General features: G+C 73.0%; 4 protein-coding genes across 4 annotated transcripts in view; 2 read left to right on the top strand and 2 right to left on the bottom strand.

The window, feature by feature from the left end:
* Positions 1–1179: 1179 nt before the first annotated feature.
* On the bottom strand, positions 1180–2941 carry H696_03273 (hypothetical protein; the record flags this gene model as incomplete). The annotated part of the gene is made up of 4 exons (XM_009497144.1): positions 1180–1455; positions 2341–2417; positions 2514–2609; positions 2830–2941. The coding sequence occupies 4 exons, from the start codon at positions 2939–2941 to the stop codon at positions 1180–1182; spliced, it is 561 nt and encodes a 186-aa protein (XP_009495419.1).
* A 1056-nt stretch (positions 2942–3997) lies between these two features.
* Positions 3998–4411, top strand: H696_03272 (hypothetical protein; the record flags this gene model as incomplete). The annotated part of the gene is made up of 2 exons (XM_009497143.1): positions 3998–4258; positions 4376–4411. 2 exons carry the CDS (start codon positions 3998–4000, stop codon positions 4409–4411), a joined length of 297 nt encoding a protein of 98 aa, XP_009495418.1.
* Positions 4412–4862: 451 nt separating this feature from the next.
* On the top strand, positions 4863–5750 carry H696_03271 (hypothetical protein; the record flags this gene model as incomplete). The annotated part of the gene is made up of 2 exons (XM_009497142.1): positions 4863–5418; positions 5722–5750. 2 exons carry the CDS (start codon positions 4863–4865, stop codon positions 5748–5750), a joined length of 585 nt encoding a protein of 194 aa, XP_009495417.1.
* A 1941-nt stretch (positions 5751–7691) lies between these two features.
* Positions 7692–12696, bottom strand: part of H696_03270 (serine/threonine protein kinase) — a gene marked incomplete at both ends in the record, with an annotated part of 5601 nt that continues 596 nt past the window's right edge. The window contains 8 exons of the mRNA XM_009497141.1: positions 7692–7888; positions 7986–8315; positions 8579–8806; positions 8947–9117; positions 9225–9258; positions 9383–9519; positions 9606–12175; positions 12217–12696. Of these exons, the coding sequence (XP_009495416.1) occupies positions 7692–7888; positions 7986–8315; positions 8579–8806; positions 8947–9117; positions 9225–9258; positions 9383–9519; positions 9606–12175; positions 12217–12696 (4147 nt within the window). The remainder of the gene's footprint in view (positions 7889–7985; positions 8316–8578; positions 8807–8946; positions 9118–9224; positions 9259–9382; positions 9520–9605; positions 12176–12216) is intronic.

Below are 12696 nucleotides of genomic sequence, written 5' to 3'. Positions count from 1 at the left end.
GGGGGGGGGGGGCTCCTGGACGGGCTCCGATTGGGGGGCCGCTTTTCCGCTCCGGCTGAGGGCAGGGTGAAATATATACTAAAATTTTTATTTTTGTTTACATGTGTTTGCGCGGCCTGCGTGCATGCCCCCCCCCTCCGCCCATTGGGCTTCATCAGCCGGTTTGACACACGGGTCGGCCCGCGGGCTGGGGATCTGGACCCGACCCGCCGGCCATGGGTGCCCGGCCCCGTAAGGGGTATTAAAATGCCCCGGGAGCCGAGTGGCAGGTGCACGTGGCACAGGGGTTTCACCTTTTTTTTCGGCCAGCCCCCGCCCAGGCGCATGACCGATCGCGGGGAGGTCGGCTTAGCCGGCGGCGGGCCGCGTCTCGGCGCCCTCGGGCGAGCGATGCGCCCCCTGGCCCCTGGGCCGCCCACCTGCCCGCCCCAAGAGGCCTGGGCCCGGGCGCACCGGCCGAGGAGTGCGACCGTTGGCATCCGGAAAATGGGCCGATCGGCCCACCCCAGCCCCCTGGCGGGTGCGCGGCGCCCGGCAGCTGCCGCCCAGCCGTGCCCCAGGCCTGGAACCAGGCGCCCGGCACGGGAGACGCGAGTACCGCCCGCCCCCTCCCCTCCCCCGGAGCCGCGCAACCTGCGGACCGGCGACCGGGGAGACCCGGCGCCCCGGGGGCGTTTTGTTTTCCGCTGCCGCGCGGCCCGGCCGAGCCGGGGGTGCCGTGTCTGGCGGCCGCCCGCCCCCCCCCCCCCCCGTTGGGCTGTGGAGGGTATCGGGGAGGAGGGAGGTGGGTCAGGGAGGTGACCCGGATGCGCGAGCCCCCGCATCTGGCGGCACATCGCCCCCCGAGAGACCCGTGTGGATGCGGCTTTCAGGCGGGCCTGCCGCCTGGGCCGGCTGTGACAGGGGCCCAGGAGGCGGCTGGCAAGCAGGGAAAGAGGGGCTCGCCCCCGCGGCCGGGAGACCGCCCGAAAGGCGCCCAGCACCGGGATACGCCACACCTGGTGGGCATTCCACACGGGGGGCCGCATGCCCCGGCCAGGCCGGCCCCGGGGCCAGGCTCCAAACGGGGTGCCCTGAGGCCGGTGGGCCATGCGACCATATAGGGGCTGGTCGGCCTCCGGTGGCCTCCGGAGCGACGGGGACGCCGCGAGACGCTCCGCGCGTCGCCGGCCGACCGGGCTACCGGACGGGAGTAGCCCCGGCCGCCATGTTGCCGGTGGGGGCGGTGACTGCCGGCGGCATGCGTCTGTTGAGCACACGGCCGGCGACGCGGCACATGCGGCCAATGCGACCGAGGCCGGCAGAGTTGAACCCCGGCCGGAAGCCCTCGGCCCTTCGAGGGGTGGCGAGTGATGTGCTCGCGGCCGCGGTCCCGGGCGGGGCTCCACCCGCCGCTAGGGTGCCGGTCGCGCTGAGACATGCCGCGCAGCCGTGCCGAGCGCCCAGCCCGGCGAGCTAGAGCACCCTGACCACAGCCAGCTGGGCCTGGAGGTGCTGCCGGGCGGCCACCGGATGGGGTAGCCGCTCGGGAGTGGGCGCACGGTGGGCGGCTGGTTTCCGGCCGGTCCCGGGATTCGGCGCTCAGAAGGCGAGGCCGGCCGGCGGGGCAATGCCGCCTGGCAGGGGAGCCAGCCAATCCACCGAGGGCGCACGTCACACGCTGCGTGGCGTTTTGGGCAGGAGGGCGCCCTCCCCGGGCCGGGTTCGGGCGCGGGGCAGCCGACCGGGCTCCGCCCCGTGTGCCTGGGGATGATGGAGCAAGCTCGCCGGCCGTCCGGCCATGTGACAGGAGGGGGGCGAGCAGGTCCGTGCGTGGTGGGGCCCTGCCCGGGTCGTGATGACGGCCAGGATGCGGCCCCCACCCCCGCAAGGCAAAGGAGCTTGCCTTTCCCGGCGCACGCAGCACGGCGCCGAGTTCGTTCGGGCCACGGTGCGCCTTAGCCTGGAGGCGCGAGAAGCAATGACACGGCACCGGCATGAGCCCATCGACTCGGGCAGACGCGCGTGGCCGGTCGCCGGGGGAGCCGCCCGGCAGATCGGCGAAGAAGCCCCCCGCGCGGCCAACCCCCCCCCCCCCCCCCCCCGGCTCAGATGCATGCGGGCGAGACCCCCGGCGCGCGGGATCCACCTCGCCCGGCCGGAGCCTGGTCGACGGGCACCCGGCGAGGCGGGATCCCCGCCGGCGCCCGCGCGATGTCCCCGGCACACCGGCCGAGATCCGGCGGCCGACGTCATGTGTGCGTGCTGGACCTGGCGTGGGTGCTGGACAGCGGCAGAATGGAGGTGCTCGAGAAGCAGACGAGGCCAAGGTGCCCGGCCGGGGGCAGGTGCTTGCCACACCGCCGGGCAGGTGCCGCCCGTGCGCTGGATGCGCGCGACGGGGGTGCCGGATGTCCCGGCGCCGGCCTGGGCCGCGCCTGCACGCACTGCGGCACGGATACCGCTCCCGAGACGCCGGCCGAAGGAGGCTCTGTGGCGGGCACCGGGGAGCGGCCCCGCCCCCCGGGACGGACCGAGACCTGGGGCCGGCGACGCTGGCGGCAGCGTCAATCCGAGAGCCAGGCAAGCCGGCAGCCAGCAGTCGAACATGGCGGGGGGCAGGGCCAGCGCTTCGGCCGCCAGCGAGGGGGCTCGAGCGACAGGGGGCGCCTCGGCGCCCTCCTCGCAACTCAGACTTGGTCAGGCAGCCAGCTGGCTGTTGGGCGCCAGGCGGCTGGCGGCCCGGCCGGGGAGGGCGCTGTTGCTTTTCTCCACGGAAACGACAAAATGGCCCAGCAGCATCACCGGGTATAGGGCGCGAGCATGGGGCAGGCCCACCGCGAGACGCACCGCGGCCGGCGGCCGGGCCAGCAGAAGGCCTTGCGCGGGCCAGGGCCGGCAGGAGCAGCCGCGTGCTCACCGGGGCGGTGGCGGGAGGCCCGGCCGCCTGGGTAGGGCCCATTCGCAGGGCGGCCCGGTGAGCTGCGGCGGGTTTTGACCTGCATCCGGGGGACGCCACGGCCCGGGGCCTCGGCCGCCCTCCGGGTGCGGAGTGCCCCTGGGCTGCCATGCTGCATGCTCGGGGCGGCATCGGCGAAGGCGCGGCCCGGGTGCCTCGCGGGCGCCGTGATGGCAGCTGGCACCATGCCCGGCGCGCGTGGTCGCTCGCACCCGGCGACCTTGCGAATGAGTGTGCCCCTCGCGCCGGACGGTGGACACACGAGGGCAGCTGGGGGGCGCACGCCCCGCGAGAGAACACCCCGGCCGCCGGGGGGGCAGGAGGAGCAGGCGCAAGTGGCCGAGGCGGCCTGCTGTCCAGCGGGCCGGGCGGGGGCCGTCATCCACGCAGGGCCGGCCGGCCTTGCGCCGGGCCCCGGGTGGCGCCCGGGTGCCATGCGCCTGCCGGCCGCGCATCCGGCCGATCGGGCCTCCTCGGTCCTCCTCCCTGCCGGGTGCACATTTCGTCGCAGGGCGATGGCAATCCGGTGGCAGGGGCGCGCTTGAATGAAGGGGAGGAGGCGGGGGGTTCGGACGTGGCGCGTTGGCTGATGCTCGGCGCGGCGCGCTCCCGTTTGGTCCGGTGCTTGCTGGTGTTGTTGTTTTTGCCCCGCCCGGCGCCCCGGACGGGGGCGGTGTTCTTGAAACGCGCCGGCCGGCGGCAAACACCGCGACGGCCTCCGCCCTCCCTCGATCGCCCCGGGGGCGGGGCGCGCGAGCCGTCCGCACGCCGCGCGCGATGCCCCCCCCTCGTTTGCGATCCGTCAGATGAGCCCTGTAGCTGCCAACGCTCGGGCCAGCGCCCCGGACAAGAGATTTAGGGGTCCGGCCCCGGCCACACATGCCCGATGCTCGCGGCACCGCTGCCTGCGTATCTTCCCCCCCCCCCCGTACACACAACACGCGTTGCTGCTCACTGACGCGCTGCCCGATCCTGCCCAGGGATCGTGTCGGTGCGTTTCGCTCAGGCAGCAAGCTGGCTCGCCACATATCCGATGGCGCACCGAGACACTAGCTGGAGATGTTGCTCCCTGGCTTTACCTGCAGACGCAAGACCGAGGAGGCCCTCGTCAAGGGGCCGCCGGCCACGCGCATCAACCTCGGCGGCGTGGAGACCCATGCCAGCGCGGCGCACTTCGGCATGCCGGAGGTGGAGGGCGCCTGCGGCCTTCCCTCCGTCATCCTCCAGCACGCTGCGGACCCCTCCCAGGAGCCTGGGGCCCTGCTGGACCGGTGGGAGCCCCGGGTCCGGGGAGGCCAGGGGCTGGTGCTCGTCCACGCGGTACTCGCCCTGGTCGTCGGCATGAACCGGGGAAGGGCCCCCGTTCACGAGCCCTCGCTTCGCCGACGCGCACGTCGCACTTTGCCTCTCCTCGAGCACCCTCCTCCAGGCACTTAGGCGCAGGCTGCCGGGCTCTTGTCTGCTGTCGGATGAAGGGGCGGCCGGGGTGTGCATCAGCCCGGGCCGCTCCCGGCCATGCCAAGACTCCATCTTGGGGACCCTCGGCGTTGGGGGGCATGCGCCTGCTGGGCGTCGGACTTTCTGCCAAGCAACTGGAGGCGTGACGAGGTCGCCACGCGGGCCGCAGAGCGCCATGGGGAGCAGTACTGCCCCGTGGTGGTCGACCTGCTGCGGCAAGTCGAGCCGGTCTTCCCCGGCGCGCAGCTGCTGCCGAAAAACCCCGGGGTTGCTTCAGCGATCGCGGAATTCTGGGCGGAGCCCCACGCGCGGACCGACCCCGAGGTCGCCCTGGGCGCGCGCGGCCGAAGTCGACGGGGTCGCTGTGGGATCCTCGCGGGCGAGGGATCCGATGTCCTCCGCATGGGCGGAAATCCGTGGCCTCGTGCGCCGGGCGGGCGGCTCACCGCTCGCCAAACGCATGAGCATGACTCCCGAGGACACTTTCCTGAGGGCACTGGCGCCTGCCTGGAAGGCGGGCAAGCGCAAAGTGCTCGTCCGAGTGGCGGGGCTTGGGCGGCCCTCGGATCTGCACGAGTCCGGCCGACTGGCACCGCGCCAGTTCATGCTGCACTCGCTGCTGCTCGACGGCGTGCTGCGGTCCTGGACAACGGAGGAGGCGTTCCCGCTGCCGAGGGAGCTCACCCACCATTGCATCCCGGGGGATGTCAGTGAGGCCACCGTCACCATGCAGGCCTACCCGCGCTCGACCATTCGCTGCTCCCACCAGAAGCCCCTTCACCGTGTGCCTGGCAGGTGGGCCGCGCTGGAGGGCAATCCATCACTGGTGGTCGAGCTGACTGCGTGGTGCATCGGCGCGGCGGGACTGGGCCTTACCCCGGGGCAAGTGCACGAGGGGCTGCATGGCTACTTCGATCGAGAGGGGGCGTCCCTCACGAGGATGCTGGCCCAATGTGACTTTCTCGGCCCGGCAGGGCCGAAGTACATCGACCCCGGGCTAGACCGACTCGAAGTGCGGAAGCGTGCGGACCCCGGCCGCGCGAGGGACCTGCGAATCCCGTTCCAGAAGGCATCGGTTTCTGGACATTTCCGGGACTTGCGCCGACACATTGTCCGGCTCAATGTCCCGAGCCCATGGGTCGTCGATCGGGCCCGGCACCGAGTCGAGAGGCCGCGAATGCCAGGGCGGCAGGGTGGCCCGGAAGGCCGAAGGCCTTGCGCCGCCGCCAGCGGCCTCGCTCGCCCGACCCCCCGTCGCAGGCTCCCCGGCATCCTCGCCAGGGCCCGGGGGGGCCACAGGCCCCAGCAAGCCCTCAATCAAAAAGTGCACGCCGAAACCCACAACCAGAAGTAGCCATTCCCGGTGGCCCGGAAGCTAACAGCAACCTGACAATGGGGAGGAGTGCGATGCCCGCTGTCCGTGCTCCGCCATATGGTCGCTACAACTGCCAACGCTTGGGCGAATGTCCAGGGCGGGGCATCCCATGCTGCCGGCCCCGGCCACATGCCTGGTGCCTGTGGCGGCCGATTGCAATTGCTCCCCCCCGCCGGGCAATATGCACGCTGCTGCTTGCCCCGATCCTGCCCCGGGGCCACATCGCCGTGTTTCAAGTGGGCGGGGCGCCAGCTGGCGTGTGGCATGTGCATATACATGTGGCTGGGTGCGGTCTGCCAGGTGATGACGCGGACCGGGGCTCGTCGCATGGCGCTCGCACGCATTCCTGCGGCCCGGTCTCCTGGCGCCCTGACCCAAAAGGCGATCGCGGGACGGGTTCTGTCCTTCGGATGCCCGTGTGTGCGTGCGTGTGTCTCTCTGGTCATGGCGCCTGCCGGCACGATGCTCGATCTCTCCTCGGTCGGGAGGAGGGCGGGTCGTTGGGGATGCCGCTGCACGGGCAAGCCAGGCCGCCCCTCGCGGATGCATGGATCGGAGGATCCTGCGCCGCGGGGTCGGCGACCCTGCGCGAGGGTCCGGGCTTGCGTGAATGGTCTTTCGGCAGGGCCGGCTTTCGGGGGCGTCGATCACCTCGCGAGCCACAGGCCCGGGTCCCGGCACAGTCGTGGGCCTCTCATCGGCTTCGGGATGCCGGCATTTCCATTGCCCAGTGTGATCCGCCTCGCTCGCTCGCGCTCGCTCGCTCTCTCTCTTGCCATTCTTTCTGCCACAAATGCCTGCGTTGGTCACTTGCCACAGGGCGCCGTCCCACGACGGGGTGTGCATTGCGCTCTCCTGCCGGGCGAGGCACGATGGCATTCGGCGGGTGGTGCCGGCGCGCATTGTCCCCGGCTTGGGACCCCTCCTGGGGGAGGCTTGCGCGCGGGATTCGCGTGAATGCCGGCGCCCGGCCGTTGCTGGCAGTTCGGACCCCCCCCCCCCCCCGCCCCCGATCCCACCCATGGCCGACACGCCAACCCTGACTGACACCAAGTAGGGCGATCTCCATCCATGCCAAAGCGCCGTCCCCCGGGCATTCGCGTGCGCCTCTTCTCGGCCCCACCAGCCCGGAGGGATGGCGTCCCGCCCGGCGAGCCAGGTGCCGGCAGCGCCGCCAGGCGACCGGTCGCAAGCGACCATGGGTCATGGGAGCGCCGTCCGATTGGTCGCACTCCCGGCAGGAAGTGCACGGTGGCCCATCATGCCCGGCGCCTCGGGCCAGCTTGGCCGAAAGGGGAGAACAAGCAGAGGAGGCCGCGCCCCGCGTGCCGGGCCGTCGCCACCCCGGGCAGCGTTCCGTCCCGACAAGCAGCCCCCTGCCTGCCCTCACGCCTGCGCCTGCCCGAGCGGCGAGTCATCCCGGGCCACCAGCCGATCCCCCCTTGGGCTTGGCTCTGCCCCCCTGTACTCTCTCTGGTTGTTGTTCACCGGTCCTGGATGCCCTCTCTCCGGAGGAGCCGCATTCGCTCGTCCCTCGCCCGGTGACCGGGTGTGTGTGTGTGCGGCTCCCTGCGCACGGCGCGACCCCATCATAATGCACGAACACGTCATGGCACAGCAGTGTGTTTTGCTCGGCTCTCCGCGCACGTCCATGCATTGGCCTGGTGCTGCCGCAGGCCGGCGCCCGGGAGCGATAAGACCGGCCAGCGCCCGAGAGGCCACTGCCACCTGGCCCGGTGCAGCATGTGTTGCTGTCGGGCCGGTCGAAGGCGGGCTCCTTCCTGGCAAGGATGGCAAGGGCCCTGCCAGGCCCGGCCAGACGAAGGGCCGCGACGTGGCGTCCAGGCCGGTGGCCAAGGGGGCCCCATGGCCCCGGAGTCGAGGATCCCCGGAGCGGGGGAGGCCCGCGGAGGGCAGGCGCTACCCCTCGAGTGCCAGCACCGTGGCCGCCATGGGAGGGCGCTGCCCGGGGTCCATGGACCACATGGCCGGCAGGGAGGCATTCGCCAGGCCCGCGAGCAAGGGGTCCTGGAGGAGGGCCTCGTGCGCCGGGGGGCCATGGGAGTCGGGCGTTCGTCCCTGGAGGACGGCCTCGACGGTGGCATCGCTGCCGAGACCTGGTTCGAGAGGGGCGCCGCGGGCCCTGGTCAGTGTGTGCATGTGCATGTGCGTGTTGCCCGCAGGCGGGGGCGCAGGGTCGGCCGGGACGCGCACCGTTCCACGGCCGGGTCAAGGTCAGCACATGCCAAAATACCGTGGCCAGGGAGAAGACATCGGCCGCCATGTAATCCGGGCGGCGGCCGGGGCCCGGGGCAGGCAGGCGCAGCGAGGCGAGGACCTCCGGCGCGGCGAAGGCCACGCTGCAAGCTTCCAGCATGGTGGAGTCCAGCAGGGTCGAGCCTCGGCTGACGGCGATGGACACGCCGAAGTCCGCGAAGACCGGGCGCATGGCCCCGGTGTCGGGGCACGGCCCGACCAGGACATTGTGTGATTTGATGTCCCGGTGGGCGATCCCCTGGGCGTGGATGAAAGCCAGGCCGGTGGCTGGGACGGGGCATCAGTATCGCCTGCCAGATGGCGAGGGGGCGAGGGAGATAGAGAGAGAGGGAATGGTGGAGAGAGGGAGGGGGCGAGGGAGGTAGAGAGAGAGGGAATGGTGGAGAGAGGGAGGGGGCGAGAGTGATGACGAGAGAGGGTATAGTGAAGAGCGAGAATGATGAAGAGCGAGAATGATGAAGAGCGAGAATGATGAAGAGAGAGAGAGCGATGAGAGAGGCAGAAAAGGCAGAAGGCAGGCCCAGACGCACCCATCCCTCGGAGCAGGGCCAGGATGTTGCACTTGTCCAGCAGGCTGGCCGAGCTGAGGAGCCCCGCCAGGTCGATCACCTCGCGGACCATGAGGATGGCCGAGGGGGCCTGGGTGTAGCCCAGCAGCCGGACCACATTCGGCGACTGTTGCAGCGCCCACAGGATGGACAGTTCATTCTCGAACATGGCCTGCACCTGTGCCGCCGGGAGCGAGCTGCCACCCTCCTCTGGGACCCATGAGTGGTGGCGGTGATGGGGGCATGCGCCCCGAGGGGCCAGTGTGTCAGATCCCCGGGGCCAAGAGCACAGGCACAGGGGAGGCGGCCGAGTGCCCAGCGTGGAGGGGGCGGGGGGGAAGCGAGCGCACCATGTGCCATCTTCATTACGATGCTGTTGGGCCCGGCGGCCGCGGCGAGCGCCGATGTGACCGGCTCGACGGCGAAGATGCCGCCCTGGCTGCCGCTCTGCTCGGGGCTCGGGCTGAGAATGCGGATGTCATGCGCCACCGACAGAAGCAGGAACCCCGGCAGCGAGAGGTCTTGAGCGGGTTGTGGTCAGTCTGTGCGAGGGTCGCAAGGGGCGGCGGCCCGGGCGCCAGGGGCCCAGGCATCAGCGGCAGCGGCCTGGGTGGATGCAGCCCCGTACCCATGAAGGTGTTGAGGATGGTCATGTCGACGTCCTACAAGGGCACGGGCAGATGTCAGCAGGGGAAGCCCGGCACCGGCAGCCGGCGGGGAGGGGGGGGGGGAGGGCGGAGGGCCGAGCGCAAGAGGGCGGAAAAGGGGCTGGCGGGGCGGTCGCACGGCGGACTTTTCCTCGGGGCCCGGGGCCGCTGGCCGCCGGCGGCGAAGGCACACATGCACGAGCACCAGCACGAGGAGCAGCAGGAGCAGGAGCACCGTCAGGCCGACCCCGAGGCCGACGGCCAGGTGGCGATTGCCTGGCGAGCGGGCAGCGAGAGATGTGTCAGACTTCTATGGCCGGGGCGAGGGGGAGCCGAGCAGGGCCCGGAGGCATGGCACATACGGGCGGCGGTGCACGTGTCGTCGGCTTGGCACCATGTGCGGGTGCACTCCGGCGGGGTGGGCCCGGTGCATGTGTGGCAGCCCTTGCTGCAGGGGGTGCACCGCCCCTGGTCGTGGTCGGGCGACGGCTGGAGGAAGGTCCCGGCCGGGCAGCTGTCCACGCAGACGAGGCCGAGGGCGGGGTCCGGCCAGGCCGGGAAGTGGCCCGGCCGGCAGGCCGAGCAGTGGTCCCCGCCGGCCGGGCACCGGAGGCAGTCCTGCCGGCAGGGCACGCATGCGCGACCGGCCGGCGGCCTGTCATCCAGCCAGAACCCATCGGCCGGGCAGGCATCGGTGCAGGCGCCCTGGTGGAGGATGGCCGCGGCGCCGGCGCAGGACAGGCAGTGGTCGCTGGCCGGGCCGGAGCACGACCGGCAGGCCGGGCTGCAGCGGGTGCATTGGCCCGTGTCGTCGGCCGGGAAGTGCCCCTCGGGGCAGGCGGCCACGCACGTCCCGCCGGCCAGGAGGAAGCGCCCGGCCGGGCAGGAGTCGCACGCGCCGGCGCTGTCCGGGGCCCGGCATGTTGCGCAGGTGGCGTGGCAGGCCCGGCAGAGGAGCAGGCCGGCCTGGCTGCCGAGGCCGGTGGCTTCGGCCTCGCCGGCCGCGCAGGCGGCCACACACTCGCCGGTGTGGGCGCGAAGCCGCAGCCCCGGGTCCCGGCACCGGGTGCAGGTGTCGGGGGTGCCGGCGCAGCGGGCGCACGCCCCGGCGCATGGGGCGCACTCGCGCGCCGTGGCGTCGGTCAGGTGGCCCTCCGGGCATGCGGTCGCACATGCCCCGGCGCCGAGGACCAGGAAGTGCCCGGGCCGGCAGCGGGTGCAGAGGTCCGCGCCGGCCGGGCACTCGGCGCAGCCGGCGGCGCAGGCCTCGCAATGGGCATGGCCGGCCGCAGGGCGGAAGCCCGCCGGGCAGGCGGCCACGCAGGCCCCCTGGTGCAGGAGCCCGCCGGCCGGGCAGGCGACACACTCGCCGGCCAGGGGGCCGGAGCATGTGGCGCACGCAGGGTGGCAGGGCTGGCACTCGCCGCGCAGCGGGTCGGCCACCAGCCCCTCCGGGCAGGCCGACACGCACAGGGCCCCGGCCGGCGGCGGGGAGGAGGCGGGGCCGGCCGTGGCCAGGCGCAGGGTCCCGCGCGGGCAGGCGGTGCACTGGTCGGCCTCGGGCCCGGCGCACTGCGAGCAGCTGCCGTGGCAGCGCTTGCAGGTGGTCGGGCTGGCGGCGTACCAGCCGGCGGCCATGCAGGCATCTCGGCATTCGCCGCCTTGCAGGACCTTGCCGTCCGGGCAATTGAGGCACTGGGTGCCGGCCGGGCCGGAGCAGGCGCCGCCACACTCGCCGGCGCACCGGGCGCAGTGGCCCGTGGCCACCATGGGCGCGTGCCCGGGCGGGCAGGCGTCCACGCAGCGGCCCTCCAGGGCCAGCATCGGCGCCCGGCAGACCATGCAGAAGGTCTGGTCGTCGGGCAGGGCCCGGCACAGGTCGCATGTGGGCTCGCACTCGGCGCACTGCGACGGGTTGTTCATGCAGTCCGGCACGCACATGCCCTCGGCCAGGGGCGGGTCCACCGGCGGGATGGGCTGGCGGATGGTGAGGGACCCGTCGCAGGCGGTGCACTGGTCGGCCGCCGGGCCGGCGCACTCGGCGCACAGCGGGTGGCAGGCCTGGCAGAGCCTCTGGGACTGGTGGTCCGGGTCGCTGGTGACATGGGTGCCGGCCGGGCAGCCGGCCAGGCACCGGGACTCATGCTTGACCATGCCGGCCAGGCAGACGTCGCAGGCATCGGCCTCGTGGCAGAGGGCGCACCCGGCCGGGCAGGGGAGGCACTCGTTGGCCCGGTCAAAAAAAAACCCCGGGCAGCCGGCCACACAGGCCCCCCGGTGCAGGGGGTAGCCCGGGGCGCATGCGGTGCAGGTGGCGGCGTCCGAGCAGGCGGCGCACCGGGGGCCGCACGCGGCGCAGGCGCCGGCTTGGGCGAAGTGCCCGGCCGGGCAGGCCTCCACACAGGTGCCCTGGTGGAGGAGCCTCGGCCCGGCGCACGAGGTGCACTGGCCCGGGCCGGTGCAGGTGGCGCAGGCGCCGGTGCAGGGGACACAGGCGCCGGTGTCGGCATCGGCGAAGGTGCCCCCCGGGCAGGCGGCCACGCACGCGCCGTCGCTCAGGAAGCGCGGGCTCTTGCACTGGGTGCAGGCCTCGGCCCGGGTGCAGGCGGCGCAGGGGTCCGGGCAGGCGGCGCAGGCGCCCCCGCTGGCGAAGGTCCCGGCCGGGCAGGCGGCCACACAGGCCCCGGCATGCAGGTGGCGCCCGGCCGGGCAGGAGGTGCATGCCTCCGGGCCGGGCCCCCAGCATGTGGCACACGGCTCGGCGCAGGACGCGCACAGGCCCTCGGCCTCGTTGGGATAGTGGCCGGCCGGGCAGGTGTCCACGCATGTCAGCGCATGGTGCAGGTAGCCCGGGTGGCAGCGCGAGCAGAACCCCGGCGACAGGCAGGACTGGCAGCCGGCCGGGCACCGGACACACGTGTGCTCTTCCGATCTCCCCAGCATGTGGCACACGGCTCGGCGCAGGACGCGCACAGGCCCTCGGCCTCGTTGGGATAGTGGCCGGCCGGGCAGGTGTCCACGCATGTCAGCGCATGGTGCAGGTAGCCCGGGTGGCAGCGCGAGCAGAACCCCGGCGACAGGCAGGACTGGCAGCCGGCCGGGCACCGGACACACATGTGCCCGTCGGAGTAGAGGCCCATCGGGCAGAGGTCGACGCACTGGCTGCCGTGGGCGAGCTTGCCCCCGTGGCAGGCCGTGCACTCGGCCGGGCCGGTGCATGTGGAGCAGGGCGCCGGGCAGGCGGCGCACGTGCGCGAGGCGTCGTCCGGGTAGAGCCCCGCCGGGCAGGCGGCCCTGCACAGGGTGTCATGCATGAAGAGCCCGGGCAGGCACGCCAGGCAGCCGGTGGTGTCGCCGCAGAAGCCGCACCCGGGCCGGCAGTGGCCGCACCCATTGTCCGGGCGTTTGAAGCGGCCCAGCATGCAGAAGTAGCACTCCCAAGCGCCGGGCTGG

Source organism: Fonticula alba (assembly GCF_000388065.1).
Source record: "Fonticula alba strain ATCC 38817 unplaced genomic scaffold supercont2.5, whole genome shotgun sequence".
NCBI classification, from domain to species: Eukaryota; order Rotosphaerida; family Fonticulaceae; genus Fonticula; species Fonticula alba.
Note: the sequence above shows the minus strand (reverse complement) of the source record. Positions and strands in the feature narration are given on the sequence as shown.